The sequence below is a fragment of the Rhodamnia argentea genome, chromosome 4 (genome assembly GCF_020921035.1).
Source record: "Rhodamnia argentea isolate NSW1041297 chromosome 4, ASM2092103v1, whole genome shotgun sequence".
Classification (NCBI taxonomy): Eukaryota; Viridiplantae; Streptophyta; class Magnoliopsida; order Myrtales; family Myrtaceae; genus Rhodamnia; species Rhodamnia argentea.
The window spans coordinates 4,136,914-4,156,802 of record NC_063153.1 but is presented as its reverse complement, the minus strand read 5'-3'; the positions used below and the strand labels follow the sequence as shown (position 1 = coordinate 4,156,802).

Sequence of the window (19,889 nt, the reverse complement as noted above, 5' to 3'; positions counted from 1 at the left end):
AGCATTGCCAATTCAATGTTAGGAGTAACATTGATCAAATCGAGCCGTCCAAATCAAAATGGACGGCCTGATTTGATCCACGTCACCTCTTGAAAAGGAGGGAAAATTTTGGGCGGGAATTTTTAAAAATTTTGAAGAGGTGACATGGATCAAATCGGACTGTCCAAATTAGGCCGTCCATTTTGATTTGGACGGCTCGATTTGATCAATGTCACTCCTAATATCAATGCTAAGGGATTCAGATCCCATGAGACTACCTTTGACAATACTAAGTATTCTTTTTTATTTGTTTATTTTGTTTTATAGGTTTTTGACAATTAATCAGGTGCCATGAATGATATACTATTTCTATTAGAACTGTAAATTTGTGGTCTTGTTTTAGGTTCTTTAAATTTACATCCAAACTCCAATTTTAGCAAGATTATTATTGAAATTGATAAGTCATCCTCTTACATTTCGTCATTTTCTTCCCAAGGACTACCATAATGCTCTTAGAAAATTGAAAAGTCATCATAAGAATTTCATCACTTCCCTTCCAAGGCTCACATTGCATTTTGTTGGAAGCGCGCGCGGTACAAGGATGATAACTTCACCTAGAAAATTTTATTTGTTTTTCTTGTGCTTGTCTACTTTTCCTCAATTACATACTCATACTTGGACATCATTTAGTGGCATGGAATAATTAAATGGTCAAAGATTACATGAATCATTTAGGTAACAAACCAGTCAAGTTAGAGTGCCGAAAGGACGCTAGTAGACAATTAATGTAATCAAGTCACTAACCCTAGATCTCCGATTGCGTAGGAAGTGAGGTATACTAACAATTCCTCGATTCGTTTCTAGCCGATCAATAAGCTAATGGCAACTCATCACAGAGAATTATCATAGGATTAATCGAATTAAAATAAAAATCCCAACATCATTCAAGTTAAGGGTTTTGGAGAACCTACTTTGATTGAGGACTATCGGCCCTCAATTCGATGTTACCTCTAAACCCATGTTTCCCTCGACATCCCCATTCAGGAGGGTCGCAACAATCATTTCTATCTTTTGAAAACACATGGACATAAACTAGGAGGAATATCAACCCCGACACAACTCTATGTCGGAGTTCCTCCTTTTGCTATTATAGAGATTATAAGCTAAAATCTACTTAAATGGAACTTTCGTAACATTTATAAAGATCAAAAAGGCAAAAAACTAATAAAAAAAAGATGGAATGTCTTTTGTTGTTTTAGGAAAATGATTGAAGTGAAAATGTATTTTAAAATTGTTAAGGTTCGACGCGCAATCACAGCGACGTAAAGCGTAACAACGAGAAAAAGAAATTGAGTTACAAAGTTTTATCATGGTTCACCCTTAAACTAGGGCTATGTCTAATAAAGAATTCAAGTATAATTAGCACATCACACTTCTCATTATATTGCTCAATCACAAGTAAAAAAGAGTATATATAGCAGTAGCTATTCATGTGCCTAAACCCAAACTATCAATGAAAAATATAGATTTAAGCTATAAAAGCCTTCCGGCATCGATTGTACTGTTGTGACATGTTCTTTCATTTATTGCATTTTTTGAAAGCTTTAAAAGTCGATTGCACTATGTTGATAGGTTCCAAGACTTGATTGCACCTTTCGAAAATTTTAAGATTCGATTGCATTATTATGATAAGTTCTAGAACTTGATTGAACTTTTCAAAAATTTAGGCCTCGATTGCACTTTCGTAATAAGTTTTATGACTTTCGGTACACTTAGGCGGCGCATCATAACCGTTATGTTTCTCCATTTTTATATTTTTCAATTCTCCATAACAGGTTTGGAACATAAATCCCTTTGTTGACACAATTTTATTTTTTTATTTTCAACCTACAAATAGGTTTGGAACATAAATAAAAAGTAGAAAATTTTTACTTCTCTATTTCTAAAATAGAAATAGAGATAAGAATTCTTCTTGTCACTCATTCCCTCTCTCTCATGAGCGTTCTCCCTCTCTCTCACATCCCTATCACACTGCTAATTGCCAGCCGTTGTTCGCCAGTCATTGGTCCCCAACCAAGGCTCGATGGGCAACGAAGGAAGAAGGAAATCAAGTGACCATGAAAAAAGAAAGAAAGAATAAAAAAAATATTATATATAAGTTTTATAAATTGAACAAAAATAAAAAAGTGTTTTAAAAATATGAGTCGAATCAAGTCGGGTCAAGTATGGATATTAGATTTGTATTATATGGAAATGAGTAAATATGAGTCGGTCATTTTTTACTCGATCTAACCGTTTGACACCTGTACTCGCTATTGTTGTCGAACATTTGTCATAGCAATCGTATCTCTGTCACAACCCCTAGCATCCATCGCAATCATAGAAATTTTACGCTGTTATCAAATGAGAATAAAAATTTTGTGTCGTTATTAAACATATTTCTTTACTCAAAACTTGTCCAAAAATCATTTTTAGAAATAGAACGGTTATCATTTGCACCATATCCCTTTGGGTTATCGATAAATAGATCATCAACTTGACTATTTTTTTCTAGAAAAGGAAAAGTTTTGTTTTTATCGCTCTAGAAAAGAAAAGGTTCCATGCATTACTTTTTTCACGTTCTTTGTGTTTGCTCTCAACTAGGGCCATCAAATGGGTCGGGTAAAAAATGACTGGACCCAAATTAACCTATTCATATGCAATATAAATTTAGTGACTCGAACTCGACTAAACCTATACTATAGGAATACATTCATATTTAACGAAACCTATGAAAATTCATACCCACTATTTAAATCCGTTAAAACTAATATTTACGATGTGTATACATACAAATACATATATATTTTGGTAAAATGATACTAGAAGTGCCAAAGTTTGTGTACAAGTAAGTGCTTACTTTGGTGACAAAATTTTTCATCAGCTCACTTAAGTGCCAAATCGGAGAAAAAAATCACTTAAGTGCCAATGGTGAGAGACTCCGCCCAACTAATTACATGACATTTGTTATTAATTTTTTAATATTCCGTGGCAATTTTTTTAAAAAGAATTCAGTCCACGTGGTATTTTAAATTTAAAAATAATTTAATATTTTCAAAAAAACTAAATTAAACAGACAATAAGCTAAACAAATAACAAAAAAAGCCCTCGTCGCTGCAAACCAACCCAATTTGTTACCTTATTTTTCTGTTTAAATTGATTTTTTTAGTTTTTTTTAATTTTTAGCTTTTTTTATTACTGATTGGGATCTTCTGGCCAGCCACATAGATGTCACTTAAGATTTTTGGTAAATCTCATCGGAGTTGGCACTTAGATAATTATTTTTCAAAAAAGTTGTTACATAAATGATAAAGAAAAAAAAATTGGCGGCCGTACACAAACTTTAGCACTTTTGGGGTCCTTCTACCTTTTTTTTTTTTCCTTACATTTATTTTTCTCTTTCTAACTTTCCATGTATTTCAATTTTCTTATATTTATACGAGGCAAAAGATGGCTTATCTTTCTTGATGACGAGTAGGGCCATCAAATGAATAAGTCGGGTTGAGTCGAAAATGATCCGAATCATAATTGACCCATTTATATGCAATACAAATTTAATGGCTTGATTCAAACTATACTTGACTCATATTATTAAAACACCCTACTAACTGCGTCATTATACTGCAAGGAATTCTTTTTTTTTTTTTTTTCAGAGTTCTAGTGTCAATGACAAAACACGGCAACATGCTGGATCTAACATATTGTCCTATACTATCCATTGCAACAGCAGAGTGCAGAGTCTCTTCAAGCTCTTGGAAAATCATCCGCCAGGAATAAACCAAGTTGTCCAATCCAGCTAAGTCTATTCAACTAACAAGAATGAGATGATCTCCCAAAGCATTTGGTCCGCTTGCATCTCTATTGCCATGTCTAGATGAACTTTTTCCCTTTTTAATTTTGGATCACGCTTTTTTCGCTCCGTTTTTTACTACCAAACTCCCCGAATTAGTATTTTGACAATAATATTCCTTGTGGATCCCAACTTTGAACATATCATTAACAGATTATTAAATTCAAATGTAAGCCCCATTTTGTTTTTACTTTTTTCTTTTTGTTTTCTTTTTCTTTCCCATCTCTCTCTTCTCTCTTTTTTGCGTGTTCCTTGTTTATTTCTTGTCGCCTTCTTCACGTAAGTCCTCCACCGCGCCTCGGACCCCAAGGCTCCATTGGCTACGCTGTTTGCTCGCTGCTCCATCTCGCTGCTCTTCATGGCCTCGACTAGCTGTTATCGAGACCTCGTGACCATCATTTACTCGGCCGCGAAGGGGCACAAGATCAGCGGGGCATAGCTCGACCCTCACCGTGTGTCCGAAAGATTTTGAAGGCGAAGATCCAACCACATGATGAACTTAACGAACTTGAGAGGGGGAGAGATGATAAAGAAACAGTCAACCCGACGATGCTCTCAAGATGAAAACACCGCCTCTTCATAGCGAAATAAATGATAGTCAAGAAGGTCTCGATGACGGTAGATTGAGGCAACCTAGGTGGAGAAGTCGCGAACGGCGCGGCCAATGAAGCTTTTGGGTCGAAGGTGTGTTGGAGGAGTACGCGACCAACACCCGAAGAGAGAGAAAGGGAAAAAAAAAGAAAAGAAAAAAGTAAACACAAAAATGGGGATCACATTTGAATTTAATAATCTGTTAATGAGAGTGATATGCTAAAAGGTAGGACCCACAAATAATATTGTTGTGAAAACACTAATTTAGGGAGTGTGGTAGCTAAATAGGGAAGTGAAAAAAAGTGTGATCCTTAATTTTTTGTTCAATCTTGCAATAGATGGAAGAAGGGATAAATTTGTTGAAAATCCTAAAATTTATTTCGAAAGTGCAATTGAGTTATAAAACTTTCAAGAAGTATAATTAAATCCTAAAAACTATTAAAAAATACAATGAAATTTTAAAACTTTCAACAAATGGTATCATACAACTTGTCAAATTTATGAAATGAAGTCCTATTGTAATTTTTTGAAAGTTCTAGTACTCGATTGCATATTTATGATAACGTTTATGATAAGTTTTATAACTTGATTGTACTTTTTGAAAGTTTTAAAATTCAATTATACTTTGTTAATAAGTTTTAAGACTTTCAATACACTTATTTCGACTTACGAATTTGAACTTTCTTTATAATCGAAAATCCCGAATCTTTCGCAATCAATAATTTGGTTAATACATAATCCTTTTATAATTCTTTTTAAATTTTTTTCTTTTTTTATTTATTTTGGTCCGGAAAATTGTTTACCTAAGAAAATCAGAGACGAGTAGCTCCCTTGCTCTGTCTTCTCACTATTCCGAAGTCTGTCCGCGCTGCAACTCTCGCGCCTCTTCGCCGCTCGTATCCCAGGCTCGCGCCAAGATAAAGGTTCGTCCCTCTCTCTCTCTCTCTGCGTCCTGTCTCGGCCATATTGTGGGCATCCGTCGATTCGTCGGTCCTTGGGTAGAGATAAGCGTGGTGCTTAATAATCAGGGTGATGATTTTTTCTTTTTTGTGTTTGAAGAACTAGTATGTCTGCTTGAACGCCCAGGCTGTTTTCTTTATTGTTTTTGTCTGGTTTTGATCCTTCTTTTGTGATACGGGAAAGTTTGGTATCTGGGGCGTCAATGGGGGCAATGCAGGTCGGCCTGTTTGCCCCAGGGGGACAGGGATGAGAATGTAATACTTGCTTTGAAGGGTGTGCTGAGCGGGTGACAGAGTGGTGGTAGGGACAGCGAATTTGCTCAAAGACGCTGCCCGGGCTGCCCTGCGGCAATCTCGAATTGATTGTTTGTTGTCTGTTTGAACAGCTTCTACCCATAGTGTGCACCGGGGCTGTTTATTTCATTGTTGCCTGCGTCATAAACCATCTTGCATCTGCTGCCAATGTGGCACGTGAGTGTTGCTGGCCCTGCTCTCACCTGCCTTGTAGCTCTAGCAGTCACAAGCAGTGTGTCTCGATTTTGCTTGTCTAGTTTAGTTTTTGGTTACTTATCTATGTTTTTTTATAGTCTTAAGGCAATATGACCTATTACTCGACATGTGGCAAGCTGGCAGATTATTTTTAGAGCGGATTGCTCACGTTTGGTTCGTCTTCTTTCTACCTAGAATATCTATTATGCAAATTAAATGGACTTCTGTAGAAGTATGTGATGGTTGGTTTGACACAACAAGGGCTGACACTGAATATTCTTGATTACTCTTTGCCATGGTCAAGCTGTGGTTGTTTTTGTCTCATTTGTGGTGGTTTCTGTTGGCAATGAGAATCTTCTTGGTTACACATTTTTTAAGTAGACTGATGCTTTGATTTTTAATTCACTTCTTACTATGGGAATTCAATGATATTTCTTTTGGCATTAGTTGATGCTAGCCTGTCCATCCTAAAGGTTGGGTTTAACAATTGTTTCCCCACGTATTTGTTGCTGCAACTATATTTTCCGTCTTTCATGCTGTTGTTGGTATTGGGAATTTCAATTTTTTACCGATGTTTTGTTTTCTTGACTACTGTTGACAAAAATTCAACTGAAACTCTTCATGCATCTGTCAGGGATTGGAGGCCTCTTTCTGGTCCCTATGGCCAAGAGAAATCGTCAGAAGCATGGTACATTTCTCTGGCTATTTCTTGTTTTTATACTTAACATGCTTTGCCATATAGTTGGTTAGTATTGGTATTTAAGATAAGTTTATTGCCTACAAGAGCTTATCCAAGAGAAGGTTTTCGATAAGTTATGTATTGCAATTAGTCTGTTTGCATTACATTATTCTCCTTTCAGCTTTCCCTTTCGTCTAAATTTGGTCTCCAACTTTAATCCCTCTCTTTTTTGCTTTATTCACATATCTTAGATTGCCTGCAGCGAAGCTGAAGGTAATTTGTTGTTTGCTTTGTACTGTAAAGCAGGATTTAAGAACCCCAAGACCCCTGAGATATCTGAAGATGGTGAGATTGTGAGAAAGAAGCATAAGGTTGAAGAACACACTTCACAAAGGATATCTCCCGATCCTGCAGGCATGTCAATGCAGCTTTATTGCTATAGCATGTATAGGAGCATCTTTGGAAGTGTTCATTATCAAACTATTCATCCCATAACGTGCTTCTTAATTTTCAGTCTCTGACATTCTTTATCAAGTAAATTCAAGGACTTGATTAGATGTCTATGGCACTCCTCTATGGTCATCTGATGAAGCGTTAATAGAAATTATCACGCTTCACATGAGATTTTAGTTGTAGAAATTACCTTTATTAGGATATCTCTTATTTGATGATTCTGTCTGAAATTTAATGCTTGATATGAGATTTGGGACCAGCATCCTTGAGGATGAGTTAGTTGATCCTGCAATCAAGTTCAAGCTAAATAATTGTAAATAAATTGAATATTCTACCTTAAAACAATTTTATACTGCTATCATTTGCCGCAGAACTCAGTAATGTGGATAGCGATGATGAAGCAGTTTTTAAAGAGCCTTCTGCCTATGACAATTTGTTAGTGACTCTGGGGTCTGGCGGCAAATATTTCTCTGATGCTTACAGAAGAAGGTAATGGTATTATTCTCCCCTTCTCCCTTGTTTCCCTCCGTGGAAGTCAATTGCAGGATAGATGTCCTAGCTATGTTTTTGCTGAGGGCATCAGACAATATTACTAGTCGTACTTTCATACCATAGTGTACATGGGTGATTCTATCTGGGTGAGATATCCTTATTTGTGGCTTTTTGTGGATTAATGTTGTGCCACTCATGCAATGTGAAATAAATTCCATCAGAGGCATACTGCACAACAGCTTGTCTTTCTGATGGAAGTACAGAAAACACCAAAAAGAGTAATATAGTCGCTTTGGAAATGACTTCAAAGAAAGAGTGTTTTAAACAGGTCCAAAAAAAGAAAATACGGTGGCAACCTTTTTTTTTTTTTTTTTGAGTTTTGACCCATGGTTGCACAGTAATGCTAAAGCAAAATCTATTTTGTGCTCTCCTACGGCCTCAAAGTTCACAATTTTCCATACAAGTGTACTTTTGGTTGATTTATAGCATTTGAATTACGTTCCTAGTCTAGTTGTCATTCTTGGATACTAATACTGTTTTTGGTGCTGGAAACTTTTCCTGTTAACAGACAGAGAGAAGAAGAAGGTAAAAGTGACAGTGAAGAAAATGAGTACGATGATTCCGATTCTCTTGGTGGATCTGGCTGGGATGATTCTGAAAGAGGTGAAAGCTTAAAATTTAAGTATTGCATTTAGTTCTGAGAGTTCCATGTGTCTAAATTCCATATCTCAATCTAACTTAAAGATTTTGAAGTTGTATTTAAGTCCTGGTTTTGATTTTTCTTGTATACAGATCCATTTTAGAAACTCTTTAAGATTGTGTTAAACCCTGTAGAATAGTTCTTGACTCTTGACCAGGAATTTAGAGCTCTATTCTCTATGGCTTTGATATCAGTACAATTTTTTTATGCTTTAGGAGCATAATGTTCGAAAGCCCCAAAAACAGAATTGAAATATTCGAATTTCAAAGGTAGAAATGCCAGCACGTAATGGCCCTTGCATCCTTGCATACGTTCTCACTTGTGGCAATCATAAGTGAAATCACATGAAGTAGCTATTGAGCTGTCACAAAGTGGCATCGTGGATGTAATGTCTGCTAGAGTTATTATTTACCAGCATGACTTGTGAAATCTTTTCTCTTTTAACTTGTCTTTTGTGCTTGGCTTGTAGGATCTGATGACGAGTCCCCTAAGATTGATGCTAGGGAGAGTATAATAGAAAAGTTTGGGGTAGTTGTTGCTGGAGAGGAGGGTGAAGTTGCTGAAATGGAGAATGATCGAGACACATCTGAGTCTGAGCAAGAGCATGAATCACAGGTGCATTCTAATGGTGCTGTTGAGGCATCAGAATGTGTGAGGTTTGTCAACAAAAAAGTCTCCATTCAATATCTGATTATCTTTATTTGGTTGTAGTTTAATTTATAGGGACTTGTAAGTGGTCACATGATTTTTGATGCACTTGTACAGGGAAGGCACCCCTTGGCACATATAATGGTTCTTTTCTGTAAAAATGGTGGTAACATGCATGTACTTTGTGCGGTTTCGTTAGTGAGTATTACTTTATGTAAGTCATATGTTATGGGAGCTTTTGTCTTCCCAAATATGATTGAGGCTTGTCACATTGATTTCTCATCTCCTCGAAACTGCGGATTAATGCTTGTTCACTTATCTGCATGAAAATTATCTATTTCAGCTTTATTCTTGAAGCCCAAGTGCAACATCATGTATTGAATTTTGAGCTAGCTGTTTGTGAACATTTTTAATTTGAATATTAAGCTTCTGCTATGTTGTGGCTGCTTCATGCACATGATTGGTTGAAGTTGTGGTTTAGTGGGAAGAGGGGGAGAAGAAGATTCATTGAAAAAGTGAAGGTCGCAGTTTGTGCCAGCCTCCTGTTCCTTTAGTTATATAGATCAGTCTGCATTCAAATATGGGCATTCTAAAAGATAATACCTGTCAGCACTCATCTAAAGAACAGGATACCAATATCAAAGGGCAACTCTGTTGCCCGGCCAGGAATCAGACAATTTGTAGTTTGCAGAACATTTCTCCAGTTCAGGTCTTGCATGCAATCAACAGTGATGTAAGATACAGACTATGTAGGGAGAAGAAGACTAGAGTTGCTGTTACTTCTATTAATTCAATTTGTTGTAATTGGGGTATTCCTGGTTGACATTTTATCTTGTATAGGGGCTTGTAAAGCAGGCTTGGTTACACACACACACACACACACACACACACACACACACCTCTCAATGAGTTTCCTCTTCCAAGTACTTATATGCTTCATATGGTTGAACTTATGCAAGACTAATGTTTTTTTTTCCTTTTTTCTTTAGGAATAATATAGCATCAGTCTGCACTCAAGTAAATGCAATAATAAAATCTAGTCCGTGTCAGTATGTTTTCTTCAAGTAAATGCATCTTGTATATGCATATGCTCAGACTCAAGCTTACAAGTGTCTCTGTATAACTCATACTCGCTATAAAAATGATGAATTCATGAATTCCCTGAAGAAAAGGCAAGATACCAGATTAATTTTCTGGGTAGATTAATGGTTTTGTGTCGATAACATGGCATTTTTGATGTTTTTGCCTCCTATGAACAACATAACAGATATGTGGGGTGAGCTGTATCGAGTTGCTAAAGTGATGTTTTGGCATTGACCTGCTGGCCTGTGATTGGATTTAGCGCTATGGAGTTTTTATGTGATTCTTCTCCGTTGCCGGCAAGATATCTAGTCATCTTATTTTCATAAAGAAGTGCCTCCACATGAACATGGGCATGTTTCTTAGTAGACTATTCTAGGAGCTTCCTTGAATTATTTCAGGTACCACAGTACCATTGAATGATTAGACCTTGAGGTACCCAATTTGACGGATCCCCCATAAACAGTTGTCCTTTAGTTCCTGCTGATTTAGATTTTGGAAGAATTTTCTGTATCTGCTGGCTTAATAGTTAGGATATTTGGCTGTAATTTTGGTGTTTCATATGCTGCAATGTCCCATGGCCTGGTATGGACTTTCCTGTACTTTTTGTGTAACCAGCTGTGGGACATACTTTTCCAGATGTTTCTTGAGAAGGAGAGGAAAAGATTAGTGAAAGTTATTTGAATCACTCAGCATTTTTAACACAATTGTTTTATTTAACAAGATCACATAAGGAAATTTGTTTCTGATTCAACCTATAAAAGTTGCGATAGGTTAAAATAATGTGTTTGGGGGAGAGAGAGAACATTCTCTTTTTGAAGGTGGTGTTAGGTCGTCAACCATTGCTTAAAATCAGAAGCCAAGAAGCTCTAGAGTTCCTACCATCTTTTTTACATGTAACTTTGGGTCCTTGAAAACTTTTGATAAGCTAAAAGGTTTAAGATGGTTCACAAAAAGTCAAATATCTGTGTCTTTACAGTACGAGTTTTTCAAATTAAAGAGTCTTCAAAATAAGCCTTAGTTTGCTCACGAAAGAAAAACACTTGAGTAGAAGTCGAGGCTACAACCAAGTGCCGAAAGCCACAACCAAACCAAAAAAGCGACAATCAAAAGATCAAAATCCATTCCCAGCTGGCTTAAGTATCTGAAACTGACTTGTCACAGCTGTTTGGAAAAAGGAGAGTTCATCTTGTCGGATTATTGGTGTATGTGACTTTTGAACATGCGAATATGAAAAGCTGCTTGTGGTTGTGTCAAATGTGACTAACTTAATGTTCTCTAAAAGGTGATGCTGTAGATGTTGGCTTACTGTTATCTATACTGGACTTATATATGTTCATTTTGTTTTCCCCCCTTTTCGTTGTTATTTCAGACCTAGTTTTTCTCATTGACCTTGAATTTTCTTTTTGGGTGCAGTTCATACAGTATGCACTTGGGTCATCAGATATCAAAAGGAGAGATTGATGAATTGTCAAAAAAAAGATGGAAATATAAATGGGAGGTGTCTGCTGCTGAAAACTGCAAGTGGGTAGGAACTGGAGAGAGCTTTATAAGGGTATGTCATTTCTATGACCTGCACAGTTTTTCTTATTTCCTGAGAGTTATAACCACCAATTTATCTTTTTGAACTTCTTCTAGACACGCCTACTATTTTTGACCTTCTTTGTTAATATTGTGCATGGAGGTAAACGACATTAGTAGGAAAGAAATGAAGGGGATAAAAGGAGTTGATTGCAAACCTTATTTATTTCTTTCAATGTGTCTTGCTTTTTTATAAGAGACAGCTTTACCTAGTAGCTATAGGCCTGCTATGGTGAGACAACATTAGAAATCACTTCAGATTTCCCAAACAGAGAATTGAACCTGAAAAGGCACATTCGAGAAGCCATTTGAGAATCACATCTCAAATGATATCTAGTTGCATGAGTTTTGTTGGTGTGGTTACTAGCTTATTTTTAACTCTACTTTCTTCTTCTAATGTTCTGTGTCTTATGTTCTGTTTGACTGAATCTTAATAAATTTGTAAGGCATTTGGACATTGCTTGTATGCACTTTCTTTGTAAATTAATACACAACCTAATGTAAATTTTGCCTTTTAGGACGACAACTTAAAACCTGGGTATGGTCTGAAGCCAAGCTTGTATAGACACTGGTTAAATATCTATGAGACATCTGAAGGCAGTGATTTTCATACGTCAAAAGAAAGATTATTCTTTTCCCTCTGTAAGTTGTCATCCTGAAGTTCTCTTTCATGTTTTTCTGGATATATTATAGTCATTGAATTATTGATCTTCCTTGATGTTTGTCTGTCTCTTTTTCCTCCAATGCTTTGGTTTTCTTTAGTCAGCTCCTTCCATGCCTTTTTTTTTAATCATGGTCGTTTGCAGCAACTTATTTGGTTATCTCAAACCTGATGCACTATATAGCATCTTAACCATGCCAGTGGAAGAAGAGAAGGGGGATGGGGGGGATGTGTTTGGTGGTGGTCTGCATTCTAATCCGGTGTTTAATGCCTAATATTGTACAGCGTAGTTGGGTTGGCTATTGTTACTTTGGATTTCGTTACTGCAATTTTGTGTACTTCTATTTACATTTCTTGTTTAAAAACTTTACATTGTTTATTTGGGTTTGTACATTCTTTGTTCTGAGTTTTTTTGGGTGGTAGTAATTGGTTTAAGATGAAGACGATTAGCTTATCACCTTGCCATGCCCGTAAAATTTCTCAAAATCCTAAAAATCTCCCTGGAATTAAATTTTTTGCTTTGTGATTTTTTATCCAAAAGTCACACCAATCTGTTTGTAGTAAAGTTGAGGTTGATTGGCAACCCAAAATCCTCAGTCTTGATATGTAAGTCGTCTGACTGCCTCAGCATGTTTGAGTTGCTGGTCCATTTAATAACCTCGCAAAACCCTTTCTTGGGTTCCGTTATGCATGATGAAATGATAAGCAATCCCACTGTCTCCTTAGTTCTTTTTCTCCTTCTCCTTTGTCAGCTCCTGTGCTTTGTTTTTCAGTTATAACAGAATATTGCTTTGTTTACCTCCATGTGTACTTGAGTGTACCTGGTTTTCGTCTTCAATGAACTTTTTCACCAGTGGACAGTAACTATGCTAATTTGATATACTCAAACTACTTTTTTATTTTAGGCGACAGCTATCGAGACATACTGAACTGCAGCAAGAGGCCTTTTTATCATAAGGGCCATGGAGAAGACTCAAGTACCATGGACGCATACATCATGCATTCTGTGCGTGCCTACTTCCCCCGAATTTGATCTTTTAGTCTTCCTTTGTTAAGAAATCGGTTTCTTTTCCTTTTTAAGTCTTCAAGTCTTTGGTAGTATTTTACCCTTTACAGTTCGTGGGATATGTTTGACAGTTGAATCACATATTCAGAACTAGAGATCTTGTGACTCAAAATGACACGAAAATGGCCAAACACAAAGAAACAGCAAACGATGAAATACTTTCTGGTGGTGGATTTCTTGATCATGGCTTCACTCGTCCCAAGGTATACTGACCAATGTCGCTTCTGCTTTGCATGTTCCAGATCTAGTTGAGTTATTTATAGATCAAAATGTTGGTAATCCGGTCACCAAATGTGTATCTTATTTCATTTTAGTTGGGCATGGTTTTTTTGTGATACGACCTTTAATCACTTTGACTGTCTTTAGATAGCTCCTAGTAGTAATGTTCTGTATTATGAGTTTACTACTAAGGACTTCTACTCATGCTTTTTGCAAGAGAGCGCTTCAAAACTGATTATTTATTGTGGCTCTGGGTTTCGAGACTAGTTTTGAAGGTTCATTGTACTAAGGAGGCAATATAGGATATTTATACTTAATTTTGGCATAAGCCAATGAGTTGGAGACAAGTTCTTTCAGGGAATCAACTTGGGTTGGGTGTTCCTGCACCTCTTGCTACGACTTGCTTGTAATCCCTTGATTATACTACCCTATTGGTGTTAGGATTCCTAGGTCTCTCTTGTCTTTGTCTCTCTGTCTCTCACTATGAATTTTGATGACTTGTGGAATTATTGTCGAAATCTTTTATTTTTAGTCATTTTTCATGGTGATGCTTAAAATGAGTTGGTGTTAATCATATAATCATTTTCATATGAGATAGGGCAGTCTATAGATACTTACTATATTTTATGACTGTCCTTTCTGCTTACAATGGCTTGTGCAAAGTACCTCTTTCATTAAAATAAGAATCTTTTCCCCAAACCATTCGAAATATCTTTGAAATGCATTTCCAGATCCACCACACTACTATTCCCAACATAAATCTTGAGTTTGTTGCTGAAAATTCTGTCCTCAATCTTGGAAGCTCATGCGAGAGAAATCATGCATGTTGCATTGTGCAGAGCTAATTATGTGTGTTTCTTTGCCTGTTGAATAAATGATTAGTTTGTTCTTTTCCTTTCTGTGTTGGTTTTGGTGAGCTTTTTCATAATGCTTTTCAGGTTTTGATCCTTTTGCCCCTTCGTAACATAGCTTTTCGAGTTGTTAAGAGGCTAATACAGCTGACACCTTCAAATCACAAGGTACAATTTAATTTTGCTTGTTAAAGTTGTTGACCTAGTGTTGAATATTCTAGAGCTGATTTTGGTGCTTTGTATCATATAAGTGCTGAAAATTCAAACCATTTGACCAAAAAATCAACTGAATAAAGATCTAAAGATTGTTACACTCTTACACGTTCATAGTATTACCCTAGACATGTCTATAACGTGTCGATCATAATTTGGTAATTTTGATACTTTATGAGATTTTCAATAGAATTATAACTAGTTAAAGGAAAAAAGAGAATCATTCAAGTTTTTAACATTGACACTAGACACTTATGAGAATGCAATGGTTTTACTCTTCATCGAACGTCCTATTACTGTCTTCTGTAGTCCACTGTAGTTGTATTTTGATTCTTGTTTCTCATTGTAAACAGAACCAAAGTGATCGAGTCTGATGTGTCATTGTACATGAACTATTTGGCCCCCCTCCCTTGCCTTTTCTCTCACAATTTGAATAAGAGGAACTATGAGTTCTGTTTGTCATGTTTTATGCGGTTCATTAAAAAGAGTGGAGTTGGCATTTTGGTATGAGGATGCTACATCCAGTCATGGAGTCAACAGATCTTTTCATGGTGGTGGTGCTATCTATTAAATTTAAATAATGAGAGAAACATTATAATCACTTTACATTATATATTTTTCTTTCTCAATATCAATTATTAGCACTTTTATGTTTTCTTGATTACAACGACGACGACGACGATGACAACAATGATGATGATGTAAAGCAAATTTTGCTCATCTTTCACTCATCTCAAAATTTCGAGGTGACAATCTGTAAGTAGACTAGATGCTGTATATCTTCCGATGATTTATTTTGAAGAACCACCATCAAAGCGATTTCCTTTCGTCAAACTTTTGTGTTCGACAATCCTCAAATCAAGAAATATGATTTTGGGCAGTAATGGATTAAGAAAACATGTTCACAATGGACTAATATGTAGTATTTTATGCAATTGCACGTGTTATGAATTGATGGTGTGTATTGAAGACGCTAATATCTATATAGTAGTCTTTGTGAGAAGCTATTATTATCTCCAATTTATTGGAATGATTTTCAACGAAATATGACCGTTTTACCTTGGCGTCTCATCATCTTGCCTCAAGAAATGATTTTCGGAAGCAGACCCCTATCATGCCATGTGCTAGACAAGGAGTGCTCCTCATTTCCTTACTTCTTCCATGTACCTAAATATGTCATGTTTTACATAACCTAGGGTTGGCATACCCTTGGTGCCACTGTGTTGCTAAAGGTTTTTGAAAATGAAAGAGTTAATTCAAGGCCTTTTCCTCCCTGCAAATGAAAAGCTGTGTCATCTTCAGTTTGAATAGTGGAAGCATGGCTGTCCACAGGTTAATGTAGAGTACTTGGGACGGTTCTCTGATGATTTTGGTGCTGGAGAGGCTCATGACAACGAGGACGATGAGGTGTTTCAGGATGTCCGTGGCTCTGGTCAGAAGTCTTCGAAACCTACTGACTTTCGGGCACTATTTGATGGAAATCCTGATGATCACTTTATGGTTGGAATTAAATTTACTAGGTATATATCTTTCCTTTAGTGCCAGTTTTTTTTTTTTTTTTTTTTAAATTTCCGTGCTTTTTCTATTTATTGGCCTAAACTCAATGGTGAAGACAATAATAGTCGTTGAAGTGTTGTTTTGAGCAGCATAGTCATTTTTACTGTGATTATTGTTGATTTGATTTTGCTAAGTATACCTCTCTGCCGTTTATTTTTTAACACAGTAGAAAACATTATACGAAAGAGTTTCCAATGAAAGTTTATGATTTATAATGACTATGAGGAGGATTTTGCGACGGTTTTTTTTTTACCAAATCATGAAAGCAAGAATATCAGACTGAATCCAAGCCAAGAGAACTAAAGAAGCATTGCTAGAATGTAACAATACCGCAATTATGGTTTTGATGTTACCTATTTATTTATTTTTCTTACTGAGAACTCCCCCCACCCCCCCACCCCAACACCCCCCAAATGAAGGAAGAGCCACTCTGCAACTCGTACTGGTCAGTTAACTCAGGGTCCTCAGGTAGTTCCCTTAACTTGGACCGGGCAGAGTTTACTGGTGCAAAACCCCTGGGCAGGAATCCAATACCTAACATCCATCTCTTGGGAGAAAGCCCTTGCAACCAGGGCAACCCTTGGTGCTGATGTTGTTAATTATGTACCTTTTGTCCCAGATGAGGAAAGCCTATTGGGCCAAAAAAAAAAAAAAATCTTTATGGTCTTTACCAGACATAAAGAGCAAAATTTTTTTAATCTTAATTAAATAGAAAGTAATAAATTGTGATACTACATAAGACTATTTTCTTGAACACCATTTTTAGTCATTGATTAAGAGTTGGGGCTTGATAATTATTCAGCCTCCTAGAATTTTCTTCCCAGTCGAACCTATGACTGACAATAGGATCCCTCTTAGCAATGTGGTTGTATAGGCCATCTTTCATTGTGTAGACTTGGCAGCATTGCATAATTTGCAGTCAATTCAACAGTTCATTTAATGAAAAACTTTTCATTGGATTCTAGTAAGCAGATGCTCCTAAGGCATGCTACACTGCTAGCTAAATTGTTACTATTTAAAATGCCTTCTGTTCAAGCAGATCAGAACATGACCATTGATGATTTTCTTTCTCCTTTACAAATCCCAGGCCATGGGATGACGATCCTCTGTTCCTCTTTCTGGTTTTGGGTCGATTTGGGAAGAGTGAAATATTAGGGCCTTTGTGGGGGAAGAAATTGGTTAAGGAACTTATTGAAAATTGGTTAACTTTTCATATAATAGGGTTTACTCTTGGATTCAGATGCTTTGATTAGCATAATGGATTCCTGGTTTTGCATCCTTAGTGAACCGAAGGAGCAATTGGGGTTACTTCAGACTGGCTTCTTATGGCTGTTAGCTCTTTTTTGGGTTGGCACTCCCTTGGTGCCTCATAGTGAATTTTTCTTTACCTATAAATAGGAAACATCTTGTTTTCTTTTCTGGTAGATTTATCTCTCTTTTTGGTGCTAATCTCCCTGTTTTTTGTATTTAATAAATACAGGAAAAGCATGAAGCTGTACAGCGACTTCTACACATCTGACATGATTGTAGCTTCTCCTCTCGGTTTGATTACAGTAAGCAAATATTTCTCTTTCTTAAGTATTATTAAGTTGTTGGGAAGAATTACAATTTCTTTTTTCCTCACTCCACACTCTTATTGATCGACAATGAGGTCACATACCAGCAAGCATATTAAATTAGACGGCAGATTTTACATAATGATCGTGTAGTGATGGAGCTGGCTATGAGCTGAAGCTTTTATTGTGATTTTAGTCTCCAATAATTGAAGTACATAATTGCTGTTCTTCGTCCTCCATCAAAAGTACATAATTGCTGGTAGGACCTTTACCGTGATTCTCTGAACTCCGTATTTCTTGTTGGTGACCATTTAGAGAATCAGTGCTGTCAAGATACACCTTTGATTTCTCTATAAGTTGGAACAATTCTGCTACTAACCACAATTCCTGTCATTAAAGATTTTGAAGAACTCAACACCTTCCCTTCCATGAAAGCCAAACAAGACTGGATCCTTGGTTCCTTATTGCATGGAATTCTGAAGAAGCTCTGAAATTGAGCTTTTAGAGGGTTAGTGTGGGAACCATTTCTGCTACTATAAGCCACTCTAAATTTATCTTGCTTTTCATTGGCAATAACATAAAGTAAAATAAAATCTTTTTTGCTTTCCAATCTATGTAAGTTTCTTTTATTCAATTTATCCGGCATCTACTCTTACCCAATTCTTTATTCCTCTTATCCACTTAAAACGAGATTCTTTGGCATCACAACCTGAGATATTATTTGATCAATTGGATAGACGTAGATTTTTTTTTTTTGGTCAAAAAGATAGTCGTGGATTTGTTGGTCAAAAATGGGCGTTAAATCGTTGGTATACTTCAATAAAGCTCTGCTTGCAAAATGTCGATGGAGTTTGGATATGGAGAAAGCTTTTGGAGGAGGTTGATGATTACCATTTGGGATCCATGATGAAGGTGGATAACTATGCTAACTAGGGAAGTGCATGGGTTAGCATTCTGGAAGCCCATAAGGCAAGGATGCATGACTTATGGAAGTGCATGGGGTAGGATTCATGAAAGCACCGCTCTTAACATGGTAGGGTCATGCTGAGATATTCTTTGCAATAATTTCATTGCTGGAAGTTTCCTTCTAGTTTCCCTTATTCAGAAAAATCTGGTAAGGCTGCTCCTTTTTGTCATATGTAGTGTGTCCGGAGTGACTGCAATAAAATATCTTTCAATTTCTAATTTTACTATGTTCAACTCTATGTATTCCTCCATCCGTTGAGTACATTAAATGTACAGAAATAGCTATCACGAAGTTTCTTTTATTCGTATTAACAGAGTGTTTTTATGTGGTGCTAACGATTTAATTAACTATCTTTATAGCTTCATAATGTTTCAGTTTATGCTCCTACCTATTATCTGGATATACCAAGAAAGATGTATGGTCTAATGAGGCTACTATGAAATATTTACTCATGGGTGGGCAAGCTCGTCTATTATGGTTCATGATTTCTCTTGGCTATATGGTTCTTTCGGGGGAGAGATTGAGCTTCAAGAAATAGTGAATAATCTTATCAATACACAAATGTATAACTCCCTTGGAATTTTAATTGCGCTTCTATTCATCACCGTAGGAATTGGGTTCAAGCTTTCCCTAGTCCCTTCTCATCAATGGACTCCTAACGTATACAAAGGAGTGCGTTTTGTTCGATAAATTCCTACCTCCCTATCAATGTCTGAGATGTTTGGAATTTTCAAAATTCCATGGACATGCAGAAGACAAATGCTATCCTCACTTGGACCAAGACATAACTTTTACTTGTTCAAATAACAATTAAGGTGAAGCAAGGTCGGGAACAACGAATCTCTTTATGATAAATAGATTCATTTTGCAAATTAGTTATTACGGGAAGGATCGGACTAATGACGTATACAATACTTGAATTCTCGATATAGATGCTACATAGTTGGTTCTCATCATTTTGAGACTACGAGTGTAATAGGAGCGTCCGTCGACAAAAGGATCACCCTAAGATGATCATCTCATGGCTATTGAGAACGAATCAAATCAAATGGTTCTATTTCTCAAATCTTTCTGACTTGCTTCCACAGAACCAAGGTCGAAAAGATTGAAAAAAAATCAGTCATTCACAATCACCGATGAAGGATTCCTTGAAAAGTTAAGGATTAGTAATCATTTTTAGCAATCAAATGGATTCAGTCTTATACGGACGTGAGGAAGGTAATCAAAAAAGAAAGAAGATGATTTGTTCTTTCTTTTAT

General features: G+C 36.4%; 1 protein-coding gene across 7 annotated transcripts in view; it reads left to right on the top strand.

The window, feature by feature from the left end:
• LOC115730703 (U3 small nucleolar RNA-associated protein 25-like) overlaps positions 1-19,889 on the top strand; it is a 321,158-nt gene that overhangs the window by 286,825 nt on the left and 14,444 nt on the right. Inside the window, exons 1-14 of one of the 7 annotated variants that reach the window (XM_048278389.1) lie at positions 5,279-5,382; positions 6,542-6,595; positions 6,893-7,000; positions 7,411-7,528; positions 8,100-8,194; positions 8,701-8,887; positions 9,869-9,928; positions 11,376-11,514; positions 12,059-12,182; positions 13,107-13,207; positions 13,339-13,470; positions 14,425-14,505; positions 15,883-16,070; positions 17,588-17,660. In XM_048278389.1, the coding sequence (XP_048134346.1) occupies positions 6,568-6,595; positions 6,893-7,000; positions 7,411-7,528; positions 8,100-8,194; positions 8,701-8,887; positions 9,869-9,928; positions 11,376-11,514; positions 12,059-12,182; positions 13,107-13,207; positions 13,339-13,470; positions 14,425-14,505; positions 15,883-16,070; positions 17,588-17,660 (1,434 nt within the window). In that variant the 5' untranslated portion in view covers positions 5,279-5,382; positions 6,542-6,567. Of the gene's footprint in view, positions 1-5,278; positions 5,383-6,541; positions 6,596-6,889; positions 7,001-7,410; positions 7,529-8,099; positions 8,195-8,700; positions 8,888-9,868; positions 9,929-11,375; positions 11,515-12,058; positions 12,183-13,106; positions 13,208-13,338; positions 13,471-14,424; positions 14,506-15,882; positions 16,071-17,587; positions 17,661-19,889 lie in introns of those variants that run through there. The other 6 variants (XR_007198273.1, XM_048278387.1, XM_048278390.1 and 3 more) reach the window with 6 other exon arrangements.